This window comes from Aedes aegypti, chromosome 3 (assembly GCF_002204515.2).
Source record: "Aedes aegypti strain LVP_AGWG chromosome 3, AaegL5.0 Primary Assembly, whole genome shotgun sequence".
In the NCBI taxonomy this organism is placed as follows: domain Eukaryota; kingdom Metazoa; phylum Arthropoda; class Insecta; order Diptera; family Culicidae; genus Aedes; species Aedes aegypti.
The window spans coordinates 307,848,467-307,873,839 of NC_035109.1; the positions used below are offsets into that span (position 1 = coordinate 307,848,467).

General features: G+C 38.0%; 2 protein-coding genes across 18 annotated transcripts in view; both read left to right on the forward strand.

The window, feature by feature from the left end:
- Positions 1–25,373, forward strand: part of LOC5575687 (beta-arrestin-1) — a 281,251-nt gene that overhangs the window by 175,005 nt on the left and 80,873 nt on the right. For 15 of the 17 annotated variants that reach the window (XM_021852258.1, XM_021852274.1, XM_021852276.1 and 12 more), the window contains exon 2: positions 21,933–22,439. In XM_021852258.1, coding sequence (XP_021707950.1) covers positions 22,348–22,439 — 92 coding nt within the window. In that variant the 5' untranslated portion in view covers positions 21,933–22,347. Of the gene's footprint in view, positions 1–20,325; positions 20,375–20,484; positions 20,507–21,932; positions 22,440–25,373 lie in introns of those variants that run through there. The other 2 variants (XM_021852259.1, XM_021852271.1) reach the window with 2 other exon arrangements.
- Positions 12,251–13,155, forward strand: LOC5573022 (trypsin 5G1-like). The gene has a single exon (XM_001660626.2). The coding sequence runs from the start codon at positions 12,282–12,284 to the stop codon at positions 13,074–13,076; it is 795 nt and encodes a 264-aa protein (XP_001660676.2). The 5' UTR covers positions 12,251–12,281; the 3' UTR covers positions 13,077–13,155.

Sequence of the window (25,373 nt, forward strand, 5' to 3'; positions counted from 1 at the left end):
CTTAGTCTCCTCACAATTTTGTTGGCGTATTAGACCTTCTCTCGATGTGGAGAGTATGTGTATCTTTTGCCCCAAATATGCCCTTCACTTTCGCCTAACATCGTCAGCCTGAAGGGAAACGTCTCAAGTACACTTCGCTGTCAATTACTTAAGTTTGGCTCCGCACTTGGTAGTGGGTTCCCATCTTGTTGTACGCTGATTAAATTTGAAACCCCAATAACAACAGTTAGGGCTCCTTCGGCCCGGCCTCGGGAGCTTCGAGACATTAATTTCGCTTCGGTGATTTAGGATTAAGGGGCACGGTAGGTATGCTAACAAAGTCCCCGTGATTGCTTTGTCGCGTTGTCGCTGTCTTGTCGTCCTGTCCCAAGATAGGATCGGATGGAATTGGTTCCGATCAGACGGAAGAAATAAGATTCTGTCAGAATGTGTTCCCCGGATATGTTTTTTTTTTTTCATATGACCAGTTATTATAAAACATATACCGTTCGTAGTTAAAATAACAAAAATTCTAACAAAATTCGCACACAAAAAAAACTAAATATAAAAAATATATTTCAACTACAACCAAATTATTACAGAATGTTCACAACTGCGGGTGTTATTTAAAACAAACTTACAAATGCAATTTCAAAAATAACACAAATGTTGTAAGAAACGTGTTACAAAAAATATAACAAGTTATGAAAAAAAACATCTAAATAAAAAAGTTATATTAACTCCCGTTATGTTTAACCGCAGTTGATAGGAATATGTTACGTGATTGTGGTCGGGAATGGTGGTAATATGCAAGGTCGAAACAAGAAGTGGAAATTTACCGGCTCTCGAGAGGGACGTCTGTTCCCCGGAATGGCATGTTCTTTGGCGTTGTTCGAAGGACAACTAGAGCATGCAATGAAATAAAATATTAACATCGCAATTTTACGCGTCGGTTGGTGATGCTTGTGTTTTTCTATATTTTTATTGAACTGGGGATGACGATTTGGGGGCTGTTCACGATAGAATGGAGGAATTACTTATCATCGATTTCACTAGAAGATGAACCAAAAACATCATTGGAAGAACAGTACAGGACATAAGTTGTGTAGTAAAAAACTTCACCGTGAGCTGCTCATCGATTTTGAAAAATCTTTTGCAACAAGACTACAGGTTTTTTTTTCAGAAATCCCCCAGGATTCTCTTCAGAATTCTCCCTGGATTCTGTTCAGACTTCTGCCAGAATTCCCCTCAAAATCCTTCCAGGATTCTCTTCGGAATCTTGCCAGGATTCTCTTCAAAATCCTCTCAGGATTATCTTCAGAATCTTCTCAGGATTCTTTTAAGAGCTCTTGGGCATATCATCAGCAGCCTCCCAGGATTCTCTTAAGAATTCTACAAATATTCTGTTCAGAATTCTTCCCTGGATTTTCTTTATAATCCTCCCTGGGTTTTCTTTATATTTTTTTGTTTCTATCGCACCAGCCAGATTTCTAGTTTTAAGGCCCATACCAGGCAGGTGAATTCTTTTCAGCATGCTCTCAGGATTCTCTTCAAAATCCTTTCAGGATTATCATCAGAATACTCTCAGGATTCTCATCAGAATCTGTTGGCGCGTCAGGTTGGGTCGAGAAGGTGCCACATTCGGATGCACTTTGAGTCGCACATGTTTACGGCTCGTTCCGTACGGAACAGAATCCTCCCAAGATGTTTATCAGAATCCTCTCAGGATTCTCATCAGAATCCTCTCAGGATTCTCATCAGAATCCTCTCAGGATTCTCATCAGAATCCTCTCAGGATTCTCATCAGAATCCTCTCAGGATTCTCATCAGAATCCTCTCAGGATTCTCATCAGAATCCTCTCAGGATTCTCATCAGAATCCTCTCAGGATTCTCATCAGAATCCTCTCAGAAATCTCATCAGAATCCTCTCAAGATTCTCATCAGAATCCTCTCAGGATTCTCATCAGAATCCTCTTAGGATTCTCTCCAGAATCCTATTAGGATTCTCTGCAGAATTCTCTCAGGATTCTTTGCAGAATTCTCTCAGGATTCTCTTCAGAATCCTCTTAGAATTATCTTCAGAATCCTTTCAGGATTCTCATCAGAATACTCTCAGGATTCTCATCATAATCCTCTCAGAATCCTCTTAGCATGCTCATCAGAATTCTCTTAGGATTCTCTGCAGAATCCTCTCAGGGTTCTCTTCAGAATCCGCTCAGGATTATCTTCAGAATCCTCTCAGGATTCTGTTCAGTATACTCTCAGGATTCTGTTCAGTATCCTCCAAGGATTCGGTTCAGAACCTTTCTGTACATGTTCCTCTCAGGATTCTGTTCATAATCCTCTCAGGATTTTGTTCTGAATCCTCTCAAGATTCTCTTCTGAATCCTCTCAGGATTTAGTTTCGAACCCTTAGAATTCTCTTCCCAATCCTCTCAGGATTGTCTTTCGAATCCTCTCAGGATTCTCTTCAGAATCCTCTCAGAGTTTTCATAAAATTCTCTTTAGAATCCTCTCAGGAATATGTCCAAATCCTGCGAGGATTTTGAGGAGAATCCTGTGAGGATCCTGAGGAGAATCCTGCGAGGATTCTGAGAAGAATCCTACGAGGATTCTGAAGAGAATCCTGCGAAGATTCTGGAGAAAATTCTGGGAGGCTTCTGAAGAGATTCTTGAGGATTTTGAAATGCTTGAAAAATTCTGGAGAGAATGAAAGGATTCTGAAGCGAATCCCGAGAAGAATCTAATGAAAGTTCTGGAAGGATCCTGAAGAAAATCCTTGGAGGATTCTGAAGGGAAACGTTGGGAGATTTTGAAGAGAATACTGGGAGGATTTTGAAGAGAATCCTGACATAATTTTGAAGACAATCTTGACAGGGTTTTGAAGATAATCCTGAGAGGATTTTGAAGAGAATCCTGTGAGGATGTTGAAGAGAATCCTGTGAGGATTCTGAACAAAATTTTGATAAAACTCTGAGAGGATTCTGGACATATTCCTGAGAGGATTCTAAAGAGAATTTTATGAAAACTCTGAGAGGATTCTGAAGAGAATCCTGAGAGGATTCGAAAGACAATCCAGAGAGGATTGGGAACAGAATTCTAAGGGTTCGAAACTAAATCCTGATAGGATTCAGAAGAGAATCCTGAGAGGATTCAGAACAAAATCCTGAGAGGATTATGAACAGAATCCTGAGAGGAACATGTACAGAAAGGTTCTGAACCGAATCCTTAGAGGATACTGAACAAAATCCTGAGAGTATACTGAACAGAATCCTGAGAGGATTCTGAAGATAATCCTGAGCGGATTCTGAAGAGAACCCTGAGAAGATTCTGCAGAGAATCCTAAGAGAATTCTGATGAGCATGCTAAGAGGATTCTGAGAGGATTATGATGAGAATCCTGAGAGTATTCTGATGAGAATCCTGAAAGGATTCTGAAGATAATTCTAAGAGGATTCTGAAGAGAATCCTGAGAGAATTCTGCAAAGAATCCTGAGAGAATTCTGCAGAGAATCCTGATAGGATTCTGGAGAGAATCCTGATAGGATTCTGGAGAGAATCCTAAGAGAATTCTGATGAGCATGCTAATTGGATTCTGATGAGAATCCTGAGAGGATTCTGATGAGAATCCTGAGAGGATTCTGATGAGAATCCTGAGAGGATTCTGATGAGAATCCTGAGAGGATTCTGATGAGAATCCTGAGAGGATTCTGATGATGATTCTCTTCAGAATTCTCCCTGGATTCTGTTCAGACTTCTGCCAGAATTCCCCTCAAAATCCTTCCAGGATTCTCTTCGGAATCTTGCCAGGATTCTCTTCAAAATCCTCCCAGGATTCTCTTCAGAATCCTCTCAGGATTATCTTCAGAATCTTCTCAGGATTCTTTTAAGAGCTCTTGGGCATATCATCAGCAGCCTCCCAGGATTCTCTTAAGAATTCTACAAATATTCTGTTCAGAATTCTTCCAGAATTCTGTTTCGAATTGTGCCAGGATTCCCTTCAGAATTATCCCAAGATTCTCTTCGGAATCTTGCCAGGGTTCTCTTCAGAATCCTTTCAGAGTTCTCTTCAAAATCTCCCCTGGATTTTCTTTATAATCCTCCCTGGGTTTTCTTTATATTTTTTTGTTTCTATCGCACCAGCCAGATTTCTAGTTTTAAGGCCCATACCAGGCAGGTGAATTCTTTTCAGCATGCTCTCAGGATTCTCTTCAAAATCCTTTCAGGATTCTCATCAGAATACTCTCAGGATTCTCATCAGAATCTGTTGGCGCGTCAGGTTGGGTCGAGAAGGTGCCACATTCGGATGCACTTTGAGTCGCACATGTTTACGGCTCGTTCCGTACGGAACAGAATCCTCCCAGGATGTTTATCAGAATCCTCTCAGGATTCTCATCAGAATCCTCTCAGGATTCTCATCAGAATCCTCTCAGGATTCTCATCAGAATCCTCTCAGGATTCTCATCAGAATCCTCTCAGGATTCTCATCAGAATCCTCTCAGGATTCTCATCAGAATCCTCTCAGGATTCTCATCAGAATCCTCTCAGAAATCTCATCAGAATCCTCTCAAGATTCTCATCAGAATCCTCTCAGGATTCTCATCAGAATCCTCTTAGGATTCTCTCCAGAATCCTATTAGGATTCTCTGCAGAATTCTCTCAGGATTCTTTGCAGAATTCTCTCAGGATTCTCTTCAGAATCCTCTTAGAATTATCTTCAGAATCCTTTCAGGATTCTCATCAGAATACTCTCAGGATTCTCATCATAATCCTCTCAGAATCCTCTTAGCATGCTCATCAGAATTCTCTTAGGATTCTCTGCAGAATCCTCTCAGGGTTCTCTTCAGAATCCGCTCAGGATTATCTTCAGAATCCTCTCAGGATTCTGTTCAGTATACTCTCAGGATTCTGTTCAGTATCCTCCAAGGATTCGGTTCAGAACCTTTCTGTACATGTTCCTCTCAGGATTCTGTTCATAATCCTCTCAGGATTTTGTTCTGAATCCTCTCAAGATTCTCTTCTGAATCCTCTCAGGATTTAGTTTCGAACCCTTAGAATTCTCTTCCCAATCCTCTCAGGATTGTCTTTCGAATCCTCTCAGGATTCTCTTCAGAATCCTCTCAGAGTTTTCATAAAATTCTCTTTAGAATCCTCTCAGGAATATGTCCATCGATCCAACTAATTGTATAGACAAGCAGTTTGTTCTGTTATTGTCGAATTTGTTTTATAAATTGGTTGGATATGGTTTGAATATAAAGGCTACTCTTGTTTTGAATCATTTTGTTCCCTATAATACTTGCATTGAATTGTACTGCAAAATTGTGCAGGCTCCAGAGACTATGGCGGTTTCAAGAATTTCATCTCCGATTCATCAAGGAAAAGTTCCAGGAACTGTCATAGTGATTTTATTTAGAATACTTTTAAGGTTACCAAGAGGGATCTCTCCAGAATTGAATTATAAATATGCTCATTCACAAGCTATTTTTTTAATTTCTTTATTAGTATCATTTCAAATATTACATTCATTTCTTATATCTAGGTGTTCTGTGTAATTAGAAAACACTATCATCCTAATTTGGTAAAACAAATTTAAGATTTTATTAACATTTTGTTAACAATATATTACATTTCATGTAACAGTTCAGATTTTTTTTACAGGTGAGTTGATTTCACCTGCTTATAAGAGAAAAAAAATTACGTTTTTAATTTACTTAACCTAACTTAACCTAAACATATAACGCATTAATTGTGGCAATAGAAGATTGCAACGATTTTGGCCTTAAATTATTAGTGATTTTATTTGACATTTGTTCCAATGTTTCAACATTGGATATTCTATGTAACTCATTGGTACTATACCAGGAAGCCTCAGAATAATTTTCAAAATTTTATTTTGAATTCTCTGCAGAGTTTTTTTCCTGGTATTACAACAGCTAGTCCATATTGGTACAGCATACAACATGGCTGGCCTGAAAATTTGTTTGAATATCAAAAGCTTGTTCTTAAAACAAAGTTTTGATTTTCTATCGATAAGGGGATAGAGACATTTTACATTTTCTTTCTTCTTTCTGGCGTTACGTCCCCACTGGGTTAGAGCCTGCTTCTCAGCTTAGTGTTTTTATGAGCATTTCCACAGTTATTAACTGAGAGCTTACTTTGCCAATGACCATTTTTGCATGCGTATATCGTGTGGCAGGTACGAAGATACTGTATGCCCTGTGAAGTCTAGAAAATTTCCAACCCGAAAAGATCCTCGACCGGTGGGATTCGAACCCACGACCCTCAGCTTGGTCTTGCTGAATAGCTGCGCGTTTACCACTACGGCTATCTGAGCCCCTAAGACATTTTACATATTTATTACATTTGGCTTGAATGCCCTCAATGTGATTTTTGAAAGTTAAATTCTTATCTAGCATAAGCCCTAGATACTTAACTTCATCTGACCAATTTATTGGAACCCCTCTCATCGTGACAACATGTCTACTTGAAGGTTTCAAATAACGAGCTTTTGGTTTATGTGGGAATATTATTAGTTGAGTTTTGGAAGCATTAGGAGAAATCTTCCATTTTTGCCAGTATGAAGAAAAAATGTCCATACTTTTTTGCAATCGACTACAGATGACACGCAGACTTCGTCCTTTGGCGGAGAGGCCTGTGTCATCCGCAAACAAGGATTTTTGACATCCCTGAGGTAACTCAGGTAAGTCAGATGTGAAAATATTGTATAATATTGGTCCCAAAATGCTGCCTTGGGGAACACTAGCTCTTACAGGAAGTCTTTCAGATCTGGAGTTCTGATAATTAACCTGAAGTGTACGATTTGACAGATAACTTTGAATTATTCTAACAATGTATGTTGGAAAATTAAAGTTTTTTAATTTTAACAATCAAACCTTCATGCCAAACACTGTCGAATGCTTTTTCTATGTCTAGAAGAGCAAGACCAGTAGAATAGCCTTCAGATTTGTTGGAACGGATCAAATTTGTTACACGTAAAAGTTGATGAGTGGTCGAATGCCCATGGCGGAATCCGAACTGTTCATTGGCAAAAATTGAATTTTCGTTGATGTGGGCCATCATTCTGTTCAAAATAACCTTTTCAAAAAGTTTACTGATGGAGGAAAGCAAAATGATTGGACGATAGCTAGAAGCTTAAAGGATTTTTGTCTGGTTTTAAAATTGGAACAACCTTAGCATGTTTCCATTTGTCAGGAAATTTGTTTTCAATTAGCAACATTTGTTAAATATATCAACTAAAAATGATAAGCTACTTTCTGGAAGTTTATGGTGAGGATGAAGAAAATTCCATCATTGCCAGAAGCTTTCATATTTTTGATTTTTTTTAATAATAGTTCTCACTTCTTCCAAATCAGTCTCACAGGCATTTTCGAAAACGTTCTCTTGATTGAGAATATTTTCGAACTCCTGAGTAACTTGATTTTCAATTGGACTAGTAAGTCCTATTTAAAATTGTGCGCACTTTCAAACTGCATAGAAAGTTTTTGAGCTTTTTCGTAATTAGTTAGTAATAATTTGTTTTCCTCTTTCAATGTCGGTATTGGCTTCTGAGGTTTTATCAAGATTTTAGATAATTTCCAAAAGGGCTTAGAGCCAGGGTCCAATTGAGAAACCTTATTTTCAAAATTTTTGTTTCCTAATTTTGCAAAACGTTTCTTGATTTCTTTCTGCAAATCCTGCCATATAATTTTCATAGCAGGATCGCGAGTGCGTTGAAATTGCCTCTCGTTTTTAAGACGGATCAAGAGTTTAAGATCATCGTCTATAATCACGGATTCAAATTTTACTTCACACTTTGGAATTGCAATGCTCCTGGCTTCAACAATGGAATTTGTTGAAGTTTCAAGAGCATTGTCAATATCAAGTTTAGTTTCTAAAAAAATGTTAACATCAAGATTAGAGTCAACATACGTTTCATATATATTCCAGTCGGCTCGTAAATAATTGAAATTGGAGCTGATAGGATTGAGAATCGCTTCATGGAATATTTGAAATGTAACAGGGACATGATCAGAATCAAAATCAGCATGACTAATCAGTTGGCTACAAAGATGACTAGAGTCGGTTAAGACCAAATCAATCGAAGATGGATTTCTAGAAGAGGAAAAACATGTAAGTTTATCAGGGTATTGAATTGAGAAATATCCTGAAGAGCACTCATCAAATAAAATTCTGCCGTTGGAATTACTTTGAGAATTATTCCATGATCGATGTTTGGCATGACAGTCTTCCTAAGGGTAACCGTTCGGATTGTTTGAATTCAAGCTATTCTTGTAACATGTCTGCATCTGATTTTGATTTTTTAACTCAACAATTGAATCAAGTGATTGATGCAATGTTCAAAACCACCACTATGGCTGAAACAGTCGAGGCTGGTGTAAAATTTACGAATAAAATTTTTATTGGATTACTTTTCTCTAATGGATCCAATTTTTTTCTATATTTTGATTTGGAATCCTGTTTCTTTGAATGGTGAAGATGACGAGCTGTTCAATTTTCTAACAGCTAATAACATACATATAGCAGTTATTACTGAAACTTATTTGAAACCTGGATCCAAACTCAGGAGAGATCCAAACTTTTTTGTATCGTAATGATCGGATGGAGCATGTAATAGATTTTATAATAGATTCATGGGCGTAGAAACCAACAAATTTTTTGGCATTTGGAACCAAAGTTTTGGTTGAAGTTGAAATTTTGGGATTTTTTGGTTGAAACACAGCTTGGTAAATTTTCTTTTACTGCATTTTCGAGTTTTCAATGCAATGGTTAACAAGTCAATTTGCTTCAAACTGACTTGCGAAAATTGACTCGCAATAAGTCATTTTTTTGTCATTGCAGATTTTCCCAAAGCAATTCCAACGGCAGGATTTCAATTGATGAGTGCTCATATTTTCAATACATATATCCTGATAGCCATTGTTGTTTTTCTTCTTCTTGAAATCCTTTATTTCGTTTATTGTATATTTAGTCTTACCCGTTTCTAACCAGCTCTGTAGCCAACTTATTACTCACACTGAATTCGATTTTGATAATCCTCCTGTTGTTATACAAATTTTCTATGAAGCAATCCTCAATCCTATCAGTTTGACTTTTAACTATTGTAGTGCTGCCAAATCATATATCGAACGCAATATTCACGTAAATATTGCTTTGCTAACGATATTTCATATTGACAGTACTCTCAAAACGTTTAAAAATTCCGTTGTTGAAGCTAGAGACCATGCAATAAAAATGTACTTCGTTATTTAGACAACGATCTTAACCTTTCATCTTGGAAACGCTAGAAGGTATGTTTAACGCATTCGTGATTATGTTATAAAATCTGCAAAAAGAAGTAAAAAAAAGAAGAAACAAACGTTTTGGAACTGAAACCTCACATTTGGATCCTGACTTAGCCTTTTTGGATATTATCTAACATGTATGAAAGCTTCAAAAGCCGAACACGGCGTTAACAGAAGAAAACAAAATATAATTACGAAACAGCCTTAAAATTTGCTATGCATTTTTGAAAGCGCACACAATTTCAATTTATTGAGATTCATTCAGAACGCGTTTTCGGCAATTTTTGAGAACAATTTGGAACGAAAAAAGTGGTCTTTTGAAGCAGTGGTCGAAAGTCTCTACGGAAACATGGGGCAATTTAAAAACCATCATCAAAACAAGTACGTGCCACACCAAATTTCTCGTGTTGATTTATATTTTTTGCGTTGCGGTTTCGCTTCGGTCACAAACGCGTCTGCAACTGACTGTTCCATTACTGGTTTTCGCGTGGCAAGTTTTCATGGAAACAGAAAAGCGTCTCCTAGCGCATTCTGCTGTAGATTTGCATAGATTGGATTTCTTTTCTGGGAGATATTTGAAGTTGAAATAAGTTTGCTGCAAAATCTTGAGGTAACCTCGAATATACGAATATCAAAGAACTTGTGATGGATATTTTCCAATAGACTGCCCCGATTTAAGCGCCCTGTAAATGACGTGAATCTAGATTACACCACGTAAAGATGTTTACTTTTGCTGTCCAAAAGCGTCTGCGGGGAGAAATCGATTTCTGGTGTGCCAAAGCTTTTCCCCGTTGCAAAAGAACTTTTTCCTTGGTAGCAAAGTCGTATTACAGAAGACGAAGCGACGATGCGTGAAAGGATTGCTGGAATCAATTTACATAATTTCAATTCAATCTCGGTGGATGTTACACCAGTGCCCGTCGGGATATATCTTCATCTTCTGGGAAATTACGCACGCAGTTGATCGCATCGCCTTGGCTCGAATAGACGGCGCTCTCTGTTGATTGGAAGTACGGATAGCTAGCTAAGATCTTTCTAGTTGATTGAATAATGAGTCCAAGGAAGATGGTTTCTGGTGACGATGTCATTCATACTTTTGTGTGGTATTCTGTTAGGAAACTTTGAAGAGATTTCTTTCTCATTTCATATCTGGCGTTACGTTCCGACTGAAACAAGGCCTGTTTCCTAAATGGAAATTTTGGATCGTTCGAAAATTTTGCCGGAAATTTTTACTCTTAAAAATTTGTTGTTCGTTCAAATTACGCTGTTTGAAGATATTTAGACATTAAAGCTATATAGATATTCAAAAGAAACTTCAAACTTAAAGGATTGATTATGAAAAACTGAAAAAGCTGAGATATTTTTTTCAAACGGCGGTGTCAATTTCCGTCATATTGAAGTCAAAATACAAGACTCCAAACTTGACTATGTTGTATAGAAATGACCAGTGCACATTGGTCCCAAAGCCATATCTAGGAAGACAAAAATGATTGCGCCAAAACTGTCAATTTTAGATATATGGTGTCTTCGGCAAAGTTTCTCCATATTTTTCAGACATTTTTTTCAGAGATGTGAAATTAGGGTGGCCCATAGCATGGGTGGCCGAGATCAGCACATAAACTTTTTTGCTGACGCATTTAAGACTACAATATTCTACAATGTTTTAGAACCAATTTGGAGCAATTTTGCCGAAGAACCCAAATTTCTATTTCTTATGGTTCGCGAGCTATGATTTTTTTAACAAAAAATATAGGGTAGTACTGAAAAATCAGTTTTTTCTTGATAACTTTTTATACAATAATTTCTCGCAAAAACTTTGTTCCGAGCACTTTTAGAACTTTTGATTGCGCAACTTTTTGCCGAAAAAACTACTAACTACTAACTAACTCTCTCGCTTATGGTTACAGAGTTATCAGAAATTTTCTTCGAAAAAATGGTTGTTTTCAAATGCCGATATCTCCGAAAGGCGCAAACGGATTTTCAATATTTTGTCGGCATTAGAAAGATTATCTCTTTCTCTGTTTATGTTGAAAAAACTGTGAGGACGTTTTTTGTTTGAAAAGATTCACAAAATTGTGAATGTTTTTTAACCGAAAATTGTCCACAACTTGAAAAATATTCGAGATAGCTCCTTGGAGCCTTCAGCAAAAATATGCAAAATTGAAAGTTCTGAAAGTGCTTCATACAAAGTATTAATAAAAAAAGCATCGCTTTAAGATATATTCACCATAAACCGAATTTGATATGGTAAAGAAAGCGAAAAAAAGAGATATTTGCTGGAACAACCGGAATAACTGTATGTAAAGTAATTTAAAATTGAAAATATATGTAATGAAATAAGATCGATCACAGTAAGTTAAATCTTAGGAGTTAGGGAAAGTTAGTTGCTGAAGCAGTTTTAACAGTGATCCATGGAACATTAATTCATAAATGAAGTCTTGTTATTTCACGCGACATAATGTTTGTCCAGCTAACCTATGCCGTGGTTTGTTATGAATTGCTTATGAATACTTTGAAGAATTCCTTCAAATTACCAAAACCTTACTTCGCGTGATCCTCCCATAGAAATATAGAAGTATCTGCAATTATTCTATCTGGGCATCCAACTTATCCCATTAAATTAAATCAAATCCAATAAATCTGCCACAACACTGCAGTGTGTACTGTATGTGTATTCCATCCTCATGACAGAAAATATCAGAAAAGTGGGGAAAATCCACATTTTTCCAATAGATTGTTTGATAATAGACAGCGATTGTAGATTAGACAATCGAGGGTCGGAAATGTTACGGTTAAAAACCACTTGTAATGTACCTTTAGCAAAATAAATCTTCTAATTGATAAACGTCGATTTTGCAGTTGCATAAGTGAATCACTCGAACGGTTCACGAACTCAGACTGCAAACCCCAAGACTTGTTATTAATCCGTTGCACTTCAAATTTGCACCTATAAAAGCCAAATCAGCCGTCAGTCTCTTCACAGTACCAACCCACATCACCATGGCTCGTATCATCCTTCTGTTAGCGGTAACTCTGTTCGCTGCAGTGTCCGGTCTATCAACCGGATTCCATCCGCTGCGTCCCTGGTGGAATAGCCGCACTTCCGGCGGTCGTGTCGTCGGCGGTTATGAAGTGGACGTCAAAGACATACCCTTCCAAGTGTCTCTCCAGAACACCTACGGTCACTTCTGCGGTGGATCAATCATTTCGGAACGTTGGGTGTTGACCGCTGGTCACTGTGCCAGCCCTAGAGACCATGGCTTGAAGGTGCGTGTCGGTTCCAGCCAGCATGCCTCCGGTGGACAGCTGTACAAAGTTGCAAAGATTCACCAACATCCGCAGTACAACCCATCCACCATTGACTACGATTTTTGTTTGTTGGAGCTGGAAAAGGCGATCACTTTTTCCGAAGTTTCTCAATCCGTTGATCTACCGAAACTGAACGATCCAGTCCAGGATGGTACTTTGCTGCAGGTTTCGGGCTGGGGATATACTCAAAACCCTTCGGAATCTCGGGATGTTCTGCGGGCTACCAACGTTCCGGCCGTGTCGCAGAAAGAATGCAGCCGTGCTTACCAGGGTACAAATGCCGTTACCGATCGAATGGTATGTGCCGGTTACAAGGAAGGCGGCAAGGACTCTTGCCAGGGTGATTCCGGTGGTCCATTGGTCGAAGGCAATACCCTGGTCGGAGTTGTTTCCTGGGGTGTTGGATGTGCTCAGGCCGGATACCCAGGTGTGTACTCCCGGGTGGCTGCTGTTCGCGATTGGGTGGCCGAAGTCAGTGGAGTTTAGGAACATTGCATAAACCTGAGACATGTAAACGGTTTGGGAAAATTTTATTAAATAAAAATAAATGAAATTTTAATTCCAAGAGTGTTGGTTTCCCATTATAATATTTTCATTCAGGGTTCAAGGCTGGTAGCAGGTCTATTTTTAAAAGATTCGGTCACTATTTTGATGCAAGTCTTTCAAAACTCTTTGTGGAATGGAATGTATAAAGTCTCTATTTTAACCAAAATAGCTTCTGAAGTCACTTTTATTTTGCATGCAGTGAATCCTGGCGAACAAATCTAAAAGCTCAAGAGAAACTCTTCTGGAATCTCTACGCAGCTTCAGGAATTCGTCTTCTAGTTATTTCTCCTGAGCTACTTTCAGGGATCCGCCCATAAGTTTCTCTAGACATTCCTGCTCTAATTCTCCCAAAAATATCTCCAGCGATTTTTCAAGGGATGCTTAGAGGAATTTGTGCAGACAATCCTTGGCCACTTCGACGCTTTTTTGATGTATTTTTTTGTTCTATTTTAAGAATATCGTAATAGTTACAAAACCCGACTTTTAAAAAATATGACCAACACGGGAGTTAAAATCGGTACTGCGACATTGGTAACATTATCTCTACCAATGAGGCTATCAACTCACATGAGTGAGGGACTGACATGAATCAAACTATTCCTGATTCAGACTGCTTTACCTCATCCCCTCAGCATGTCTTGCCATCGCTTTAGCCGATTCTGCGCTTTTGGGTGAAGGTCCGATTAGTTCACAATGGAAACATATGGTCTGATCAGATGTCGGGTCCGAGTCGGGTTGAATTGTACCCGATGTACGACCAATGTCAGGTTGACATCGGGTTAAAGTGGGATTAGTGTCGGTGAGTAAAATATATCGATGTCGAGTCAATTTTGGATTTAATCCATCCTATAATGACTGTAAATCACAGAAGCCCTTCTGTTTATTGTATTGACAGAAAAAAGCTTGTTTGTTATTATTATATTATGATGAAATGAATCTAAAAAACAAACGTATATATGAATATCTACAGTTGATATAATTGTGTTTTGATTTTGTGATCGGGTATTTACTTGATACTTGATGGGCTACAATTCGCTACGATGAATCTGCGCCGAATGGATGAGTCTTCTCCGCTGGGCTCGGTCCTGGGCCAATCCCTTCCAGTCGCCCTGAACGTTAAGTGACCTTAAGTCCTCCTCAACTGCAAAAAGCCATCGTGTGCGCGGTCTTCCACAAAGTCGGCGGCCTCGTCCGGATTCTCTGTTGAATATTATCTTTGCTTGTCGCTCTCCCGACATACGGGCAACGTTACCAGCCCAACGCAGCCTGCCGTGTTTTATACGCTTGACAATATCCACCTCTTTATACACTTGGTACAACTCTTGATTCATGCGACGCTTTTCTAGTTTACCGCCGAGTATTGTTAGCAGCACTTTATGTTCAAACACCCCGAAAGCTCTCCGGCCATATAGGACAACCGGAAGGATCAGTATCTTGTATACAGAGCCGTAGCGTTGCCTCATGGCGCCCTTGGCGAACCTCTATTTGTGCGCCCCTAGTCAAAGTCAAAATTTAACTTTCTTTTCTCATGAAACACGTTAAACTTACCATAAAAATTCCAAAAGGTTTATTTTCAATTTTTTTTCTGTGGCTTCTATATGAACTCATTTTTAAAAACACAGAAGAAGTGACATGCTAAAGCTTAAGTGTTCACTATTCACTTTAAGTGTTTAGATTTAAAATACATGAACTGTCAATTTATTTTAAGAAAACCCCCAAAATTTGTTTTTAGATGAACTGTCTGAGTATTGTGTTTTTAATACATTTGTTGATGAAATTCCATGATATTAGCGTGAAAGAAATCGGTGTAAAAATAATAAGCTTTTAACAATGTTAGCATATATTAATAACAAATCTCAATACTATGGAGTTCAATTTTTTGAATTGTGTGTGATAAGTTCGTCTGAATGAGTCATTGTTATTCCATATTTTTTTAAGTCAAAATTGGTGTAAATATTCTGTTTAGGATTCTGAAGATAAATTTGTCAGGTCCCTGTAGAGGTTTTATCTACGATTCTGTCAGGGAATTCTTTGAAAATTGTATCCAAGACGATATGATCATTGCAGTGATGAATTTTGTAGAATTATACTCAGCATGCAATCAAAAGTGTTCTGACTAGTATTCAATCAAAATGACGCCAACTACACACTTAAATTATTTTACGGATTCCTGTGAAATCTCAACAGCTGAACGGTTCGGTAAAATATATTAACGGAGTACGATAAATTTTCACAGTATTCGGTAAAAAATCACCGGAATCCGTAAAATTCCGACGAAATTACGGTGTTTTATTTCACCGAACTGTTCAGCTGTTGAGATTACGGTGAAATTCATCATAGGAGCTTAGTGTGTATTCTGTTAAAATCCAGATATATGTCCACGATTTCCTGTGATAAGATATGTTGTTTTCAACATCGTTATTATTGTTGTAATGAACGGTGTTTAAAACAGTCTTAGCTATAAATTCGTATGAAATTTCTTCTCACAAAAAAATATATCATTCAGCTAAATGTCAGAATGTACCTGGCTACCAGGCATACTTGTACACTAGTTTTAAAAAATAGAAATAAATTTCAAAAAATAACTAGCAAACTTTAAAGTAAATTTAATGAGTTTATAATTTGAAGAACTCTTGTCAGGAATTTTCAAATTCTGAATACTGAAATCTTCTGAGATGCTTTCAACACATATTGTTAAAATATCACAAATGTGTTAATTTTTCCACTTTGAATTTGACACTTATTGGCTATGACTCTTCCAAAACTTTGCCAAGTGCGTCACGCATATTGGCGCCCCCTGAGAGCTGGCGCCCTTGGCGGGTGCCAACCTGGCCAACCGCACGCTACGGCACTGCTTGTATAACGCGAGTTTTGTTTTCGTTTGAAGGCTACGGGACTTCAGCTGGTTACGGAGCCCGTAGAAAGACCGACTCGCAGCTGCAATACTTCTTTTCACCTCTGAGGATTCTTTCAGCAATTCTCCCAGTAATTCCACGACCGCTCATCAGTTCGGCGCTGATTCCCTAGTATTTTTTACAAGGGTTGCTCCAAAATTTGTCTTGTGACAGATTTCCTTCTTAAATTCATTCGGAAATTTCCTCCTAACATGACATTCGTCAGTAAATTATTTGATGGTTTTGCTTAGTTTTATCAGTCAATTCTACAATTCTCCTAGATGTTCCTATTCCGATGTTGCTCTTAATTATTCAGCAATTTTAACAATGATTTTAACAACGATTTCAAAAGCAAAAAAATCTGAAAAACTCTCCTGGAAACTAATATCTTAAGTGGTATTTATTTTGCTCCAATAATTTATCTGAAAGATCTTCTGATAATTTCTCAAACGTATTTTCATGGGTGCCTCATGAAGCTCCTCCAGGAATTTACACCACACGGAGGAACCAGAATCCAAACACACTTAGATTAAATTACTGGGGTCGGTAAAATTGTACTGGGTTTTGGAACTACCGAAAAAGTCAGTAAAATGAAAACTGTCGCCACGCGTAATTGAAAAGCAAACTTTACCATGTTTTATTTTTTATCGATATATGATATAAAAAGAAAGCTCTCTGCAAAATTTCAGAGAAAATTTTTTTTTGTTTAGTTTACTGACTTTTTCGGTAGTTCAAAAACCCAGTTATTTTTACCGAACAGATTGAGTGTGAAAGCAAATTAACCCTCTAATACTCAACCCCGCCTTTAGACGGGGTACACTTTGGAATTTTGTGTATTTTTTCGTAGCTCGGAAATCAAAATTATTTTATTTTTAGTTTTTTATGACTTTTGAAACTTTGTTTTATTTTTGAAAATTGTTTGAAAAATTTTATTCTTATATAACCTATAAATGCCCGGGGTTAATTTAACGTGTAATATAAAAAATCATACCTTTTATATTTTTTCTACGATCGACCTATCTCAAAAGAAGAGCCTGGTAGTATCAAAATAATTTCAAACCGGTTTTTCCGTTAGTTACAGGGAAAATAAAATACGCTCCGAAAAAAATTAAAAATTTAATTTTTTTAAAAGCACCGCAAAAATTTAAATTTTTAATATTGCCAAAAATCAACAACCAGAAAAGGCTTCAAGAAAAAATGAAAAAAACTAGGGATGTCCAAAAATAAAAATTATAAAAATCAAAAACCAAAATTCAAAAATTCACGAATAAAAATAAATAATTGCTCAGAACGTGTTTAGAACGATTTTAGATAACGAAAAATAATATTTAAATCGAAAATAAAAATTTGGGTATTAGAGGGTTAATTTCACCCAACTTCGGGTTGCTTACGGAAAACCAATATTGAGTTGCTGGTATCTGCTGCACGCATACCTATAAACACGATAATATCGATCTTGAATGAACCAAAAATTTTTCTTCGCTGACTCCCAGTTTACGGTCTTATTATTCGAAAAATCTTTGACTCAAAATATTCGATCGATGAAAAAAAAAATTAATAAAAAAATGAAATGTGAAACTCCTAGGCAGACGACCCATCACATAGAGTATGAGAATTTATTTAGTGACTCCTTTGGACATAAAACAAAGGTAGTAAAAAACATTTTCTTCAAGGCTCATGTAGCATATGGCATTACGAAGCCGAAAAAAAATCTAAATTATTTATGATACCATTTTATGTTTGCTATCAAGATAGTATTGGGAATCGATGTATTCGATTTTTTCGCCCAGATGAGAGACTCAATTGGAATCAAAACAGATAGCAAAAACTATATTTTTTCTTTGGCATTTAGCCATTTATCAGAATTATGTTGTGATTCTTCTCTCTCTTGGCGTTGCATCCCGATTGAGACTGAGCATGCTTCTTAGCTTAGTGTGCTTATGAGCACTTCCATTAAGCTTTTTTGCATTCGTTTATCGTGTGGCAAGCACGATGATAGTTAATGTCCTAAGAAGCCGTGAAAATTTGGATGGGATTCGATGGTTTTCTGAATAGGTTTCTGGCTGATACAGAGACTTGACAATACGTGTTTGAATTTGGGGCCAAAGCGGTCCAGCTCCTGATTGGTCTACCAAACAGCGTTGCCAAGAATGATTATTGTACGACACACACCCCTCCCCCGAAAAGTGTTATAGGAACAAAATTTTCTCACTTTTACAGATAAATGTACTACAGGTTCGTTCATAGTATATGTTTTTCAAGCATAATTTGCAGATATATTGGGACATTTTTAGGAGATGATTCATGTAATATTCGAAGCATCTACTAGCGACCTTCAAGGAATTTCAGGAAAAGCAATTCTTTAGTTTTGTTGATGATAACGATGATGATAGGGGGTTTGTAGCCTTGAGGCTACGGTTTCGCTTCATAAGCGGAAGGTCATGGGTTCGATTCCCAGCCCCTCCACAAAAAAAAACCCGTCCAGGCACCAGAAAACGCCTCACGGAAGATCGTGCCTTGGGGAGCATATCCATCCTCCGTCAGTATCAGATGTTAATATAGATGTAAATATAATAAATAAATCATCAGCCGATTTTTTTTTAACCTGCAATGCTGCTTTTCCTTCGATCAATCGTTACAATAACACAGCGTAACAAAAATGTCATTTTTGCGTGTCTCAAGAATTTAATTAGCGGACTTTGGGGCAAGTGTGCCACCCCTGCTTTTCTAAAAACTACAAAATATGTTTTCTCTTTGAGCATAACAATATGTTCACTAATAGTTCACAAAACAATGATCAAAATATGGTGAAAATTGCTTCACTTTTCACGTATTTACATCGACTTTTGTATAAACAACAAAAAATCAGTGGATTTTTATAAGATTTTGTTGTTTCTAAATAGCATGGTATAAGGTAAATTATTAACAGATTTTCCTAACGTACTGTACATTGTGAAACTATTCAAATGTGTATGTTATTGTGACATTTGAACGAAAAAATTGTTTAGTTTTACATATGAAATCCAGTTTGGTTGAAAGCTATACTTTTTGGGGCGAGTGTGCCACCTATTTGGTAAGCGAAAAATGTTGGATTGAAATTTATAAAAATGTCAACATCACCAACAAAACCAGAATAGAAAACCAAAATAAGGCACCAGTAGTGGTTTCTGAAGTAAATTAGGGGAATATCTGACATTTTCGATCTAAAAGTGATTTTTTCTCCAAATATTCAATAATAACATGTTTTTCGGCGTGCTCAGTACTGTTTTACTTATCTACATCAAGATTTTACCGTTGTTTAATGCTGATCTAGTGTAGTATCCGTATGTAGTATTATACATAATATAAGAGTAATAAATATATCCAATTAAATGGAGACAAAAATAACCATTTTTGTTGTACGAATTGACTAGTAAAGAGTTTCGCATGTGATTAACCTTGTTAAAAAGCATCCCATAATGACGGTAAACTTAAAAATATTTTTTAAATGATCAATAAGCCTTTGCTTTGTTAGTAATATTAATAGTTTAATTAATAGAATTTTAATTTTTAATTAATAGAAAATTTCATTAAAAGTAGAATTACATGCGATGTTTATTCGGTGGCCGTCTTGCCCCATATGGATGGCACACTTGCCCCATAGTGCTGAAAAATAGGTTATTTTGGATAGTATTTGAGAAGCTCCAAAACTGATACTTTTCGAAGTTATTTTCTTTTTAAATGAAAATTTAAATGAAAAGATGTAAAACTAACATTATGAGGCTAAATAAGTGGGTTTTATAAGTTTAGGAAAAAGTTAGAGAACAATTTGCTTAAGGTGGCACACTTGCCCCAAATTTTTGCTATGTATCTCTCGTAGATTCGGGGTCGCTGAATCTGATGCCGTTCTCAGAAATGTCCCAGCACGTCCCAATTTTTAGCTACAGGTCGCAAAGTTGTATAAAACACTAATTTTATGTATGTTTACATGGAATATAATGATTTATCAAACTTTTTGTGATCTAATCCAGCAAGCATGCAAAATAGGACTTCAACTTCCATTTCATACATAATTTGGTTGAAATTACACGATAAAATTTATAATAAATCTATTTTTTCAACATGCTTTCGGTCTCCATACAAAACTCTTCGTTTCTTTTTAACAAAATATAATACTTTTCTAAAACACCAAAAAAATACCTTTTTAGCATCGATAGTATTATGAAATTTGCTTATAATTATTGTTATAAGTACACATGAATTCAATTCAGAAATTTACAAAATATGTTAATCTCCATTTTTTCTTTCCTTTTCAGATTACTGTTGCTGGCATCTCATACAACACACAATGCTGACTTAAAAAAAGTGCTCATGGGTGGAATTCTGCAGAGAAAATAATTTGCGCATATCGTAGCATTTCAATGCTGACAATCCAGAATTCTTTGAATCTAATGGATTTGATTAGATTTGAACAAAACAGTGCAATTCAACCTCTAGGTTTCTGCATAAATTCTGACAGGCATTGCATAAATCCTTTAGTTTGAGAACATAGTTTGAGTCTTGAGATCGGTCACAAAATGTTGGGTTCTATCGGAAGTGCGATTTAATATCTCTTGGAAAACTAAATCCCTGAAAAAATCTATAATATGCATTCACTAGAAATTGTTCAATCACTGTATTATGAAAATCCAAGAAAAAATATTGTTCCATATTTTTCCCTCTCTAATAACATATACGTATAGTATACGAAAATGTCGAGCAGTGTTGTGAAAAACTCAATTTCTCATAACTCACGCTTGAGGTTTTTCCTGTGTGAGTTGTCAATCACGCAACTCACCAGTCAAAAAATCATGGATGAGTTAGCTCACCTTTTTAACTCATTGTCTCCTATTTCCACAGTTTACTCACACACAACAATAATTTCTTGTTAGTCTGGTAAATTATAGTAATCCTTTTTAACGTAAACAATTACATTCAGGTTCACGAGTTTTTGACAGGTTTTGCGACTGAATCATTTTTTACGGTTTGAGTTGATTTAGTGATTTTGCATCAAAATCTCAAGCGTGAGATTTGCTCTCACGGGAGAGCGTATTGATTGAGATTTGAGTGTGAGTCTATCAACACTGATGTCGGGAAGAGTTCAGTTCAGAGGAGTATGTATTAAACACCATGCGCCTCCATCAAATTTTCTGGAATACAAACTAATCTGATCGATCGAAATCACTTAAATTTCCATCATGGTTCCTTATTCATGCGCCTTCAAGTCTTGAAGCTGTTTTGCTACGTTTGTATTAATTTCTGACTAATGAAATCCAATCTATATCTTTAATCCAATCAAAAATTAGATAAGTTGTTACCGTTGACTCCGCTGACAGCGAACTGTCTGGCTTCTCACGAATTTGGTTAACCGCCAAATCGAGCATGATGATTGGTTTTCTCCAGAAACGCCGCAGCGATTTCGCGAGCAAGTAAAACAAATTGAAACAATTTCCAATTACGATTTATTTAAATATGACGGTTGGGCTTTCGTGATGCAACAACACTGCTTGATTCCTGGCAGGCTAAGGACTTGTACCACCTATTGTAGAACGTAAACAAAACAGTTAACGTGAATTTCGTTCGGCGAAGTTTCTATGGAAGATACCACGCTTCAAGTGACGGCCCACTTTTGCACTTCACCGCCTCCACTACCGGAAAACCGCCCCGACTTCTCCCAGGACACGATTAAATGTATTTCAATGTTGACTCGGAACGAGGACTGCCATTTGAAGAGAAGCGAATTCCAACTCACAACAAAGTTGTTCTCGAGGCAAAAGTTTGTTTGGGGCAAACTAAGATGTATATTTTTTTTTCCTATTAGTGAAAAGTGGAACGCAAAAAATAAAACAAAATCTAAGCGGGGGAAAAATGTATCTCATTGCAGTGAATCAACATCAGTCATGAATAGAGAAGCGAGTGAAAAGTGTCGTATGCTGTTTGTTTGACGTCTCTCTCGGTGTATTTCAACTTCGAGAGCAGGAAAACAAATCTAGGAAAAAACGACCGAAGAATAAGACATAGTGTCACAAGAAAAAGTTGGAAGTAATAAGAAAAAAAGTGCGAAATATCCAGAAGAAGTAAAACATCGGCTGTCAGAAGGCACATTTCCGACGATTGGATCGACCCGTCAGTTGGACCGTGTCCCCCTAGAGTGTGAGTGGGTGTGTGTGTGTGTGTGTGTGTGGGTGCTCGTGTGTGAAGGTGTGGGAGGAGTAGGTGTGAAAGTGGAAACCCAAGCGTAAAGTCCGTCGAAACGCTGGATCTGTAGCGTACGGTTGGCCATCGGTAGAAGGCACACCATGAACCACCTGCCAGGATCGTCTCCGCGGTCACCGGCGCCTTCGCCCGATCCGGATGTGGACGACGGTAGCAGCAAGAAGCAAGCCACCAGGTGAGTGATTTATGGCTGTTCGGGTGTTGGTTTGGACAGTATATTGTATATATGTTTGCACACTGGCGAACGTCCTGTGGAACGGCGGGGTGTATGGAGTTGAACTTGAAATGTGTATTACAGAATTCGTTTTCTCTTAAAGATGTTAAACATTAGTTAGTTAAAAGATTTAAAAATCACTGATTTTTTTATGAAAGAGCTATATTAATGCATTACATAGCATATAGCAATAGAACGATTCAAATTTGTAAAAGTGTTTGAATATTCACTCTCCGAAATTTTTTAAATTTTTCAATAGTAATTTCTATATAAACCTACATCGTCTTTGGGCCACCTTTAGATCACCACCGAGAATGCTGAAAATTTCACAGAACACTTTTTTTATGGTAAGGAGTAGAGGATTTGGGAGATTGGATTTTCAAACTTTTTTAAATTTTGAATCGCCCTAATATATCAGGTATCATATATCAGAAGGCCATTCCCCGCCAATTGGGAGATTTGTGCCATAGCCATATATGAGCCCATGTCATCATCTACATTTTCATTCACCATACGAATTCTTAGTACTTGACAGAATTTCGCATTTCAGTGGTTTTATGAAATATTCGTAAAATACACGATTCACAATTCGTTAATAAACGTTTTCGTATTTTTTTACGTTTGTCTTTCACTTGCGCTACTCGCACTTCTCGCATTTTTTTTTTCTTAAGCTGGACCGTTCGACAGATTGAAGAGCCTTCTTGTAAGCCTTGCGAGCCGACTCTAATCCAGATCGCCTGGTAGCAAAATCTCGAATCTCTTGGCTAGAATAATGATAGTCCTTGAGCTACTGAACAACTTTGCCGAAGACGCCATCTTTCAAAGTGGTCAGGATCCTGAAATATCCGCAAAACAATAGTTGCATGCACACTTGTACTGCCTGGTGGCGCAATTTCACTTAATCAGTATTGCCAGCTACGACAAAATTTTGTACCCTTCATGAAAAACTGGATTACAGTTGATGAGTATTGCTATGTTGCTAAGCATTATATTTTTTTGTTCCGCTCAAGTTTTATGGTTTTGAATTTCTCTTTATTCTTCTCAAACAGTGTTGCCAGCCGCATGAAGATTTGTGATTCGGCCGACTGTATGGCACGTAACACTTCCTTCAACTTTGGTGAACATTCGGTATCGTTATCTTTAAAATATTTTGGTATTTGCATATCACACTCCCATAACATTGGCTCTTTTGATAACAATCGAGCAGTGTTGCCATCTATTACCAAAATATGAAAACTTGAACGGCCATTTTGGAAAGTTCTCAACCCATGCTTCAACCTCGCCGAATATCTCGAATCAGTATTTCCGCATCTAGACGTTGCATTTTTCAAAAACATAATTATAACCCTGATATTTTTACGACCGATTTTTTTACGACCCCCCGATAACGGTCGTAAAATGAGGTTGGGGTGTAATATGAACCGGGACAATCCATCTACCAGAGCTGCGGCTACACACAGGAGCTGGGAACAGATTTTATAGTGAAAGTGATATGCAAAGGCGCGTGATCGGGTGCTGGCCGATCAATGAGAGAATGTGTAAGTTGCCGGTTCTTCAACTTCAGCATAATAAACGTGCACAACCCTCACTCCGGAAGCACTGATGATGATAAAGAAGCTTTTCATGCTCAGCTCGAACGAGAGTACCACAGCTGCCCAAGCCACGACGTTAAACTCATCATAGGAGATCTAAACGCTCAGGTTGGTAAGAAGGAGGAGTTCAGACCGACTATTGGAAAGTTCAGCGCCCACTGGCTGACGAACGACTAATTGATTTCGCCGCCTCCAAGAATATGGCCATTCGTAGCACCTACTTCCAGCACAGCCTTCCATACCGATACACCTGAAGATCACCACAGCAGATAGAATCACAAATCGACCACGTTCTGATTGATGGACGGCACCGCTTCGACATTAACGACGTCAGAACCTATCGTGGCGCTAACATCGACTCTGACCACTATCTGCGGCCAAAATTCTCCATCGTTAACAACGTACGATACCGACGGCCGCCCCGGTATGACCTAGAGTGGCTCAAGCAACCGGATGTCGCAGCTGCATACGCGCAGCACCTCGAAGCTGTAGTACCGGAAGAGGGTGAGCTGGATGAAACCCCTTTTGAAGACTGCTGCAGAACAGTGAAAGCAGCCATCAACAATGCAGGTGAGAGCAACGTCGGGTACGTGGGACGGAATCAACGGAACGATTGGTTCGACGAGGAATTTAGGCAGATTCTGGAGGAGAAGAATGCAGACTGGGCGGTCATGCTACAGACGGAAACGGCAACAGCAGACTCGTCTCTTTCGGGACTGGAGGAGACGGAGTGCTAGGAAATGGAACAGCTGTGCCGGTCTCAAGAAACACGTAAGTTCTATCAGAAGCTCAACGCACCCCGCAACGGCTTCGTGCCGCTAGCTGAGATGTGCAGGGATAACGATGGGATGGGAGCATTTTAACGGACGACCGTGATGTGATCGAAAGGTGGAAGCAGCACTTCGACGAACATGGCGCTGAGAGCACAGGCAACGGAGGAAATGCCTTCGTCTGTACTGTGGGCGATGGAAACCAACCAGCCCCCGCTGGGAGGGAGGTTAAGGATACCATTTATCATCTCAAGAACAATAAAGCTGCTGGTAAGGATGGTATGGGAGCTGAACTCATGAAGAGGGCCCGGAGAGGCTGGCCATTTGTCTGCACCGGCTGATAGGCACAATCTGGGAAACAGAACAGCTACCGAAAGGGCCTTCCTTAGCCGAATGGTTAGAGTCCGCGGCTACAAAGCAAAGCCATGCTGAAGGTATCTGGGTTCGATTTCCGGTCGGTCCAGGATCTTTTCTTAATGGAAATTTCCTTGACTTCCCTGGGCATAGATAATAATCGTACCTGCCACACGATA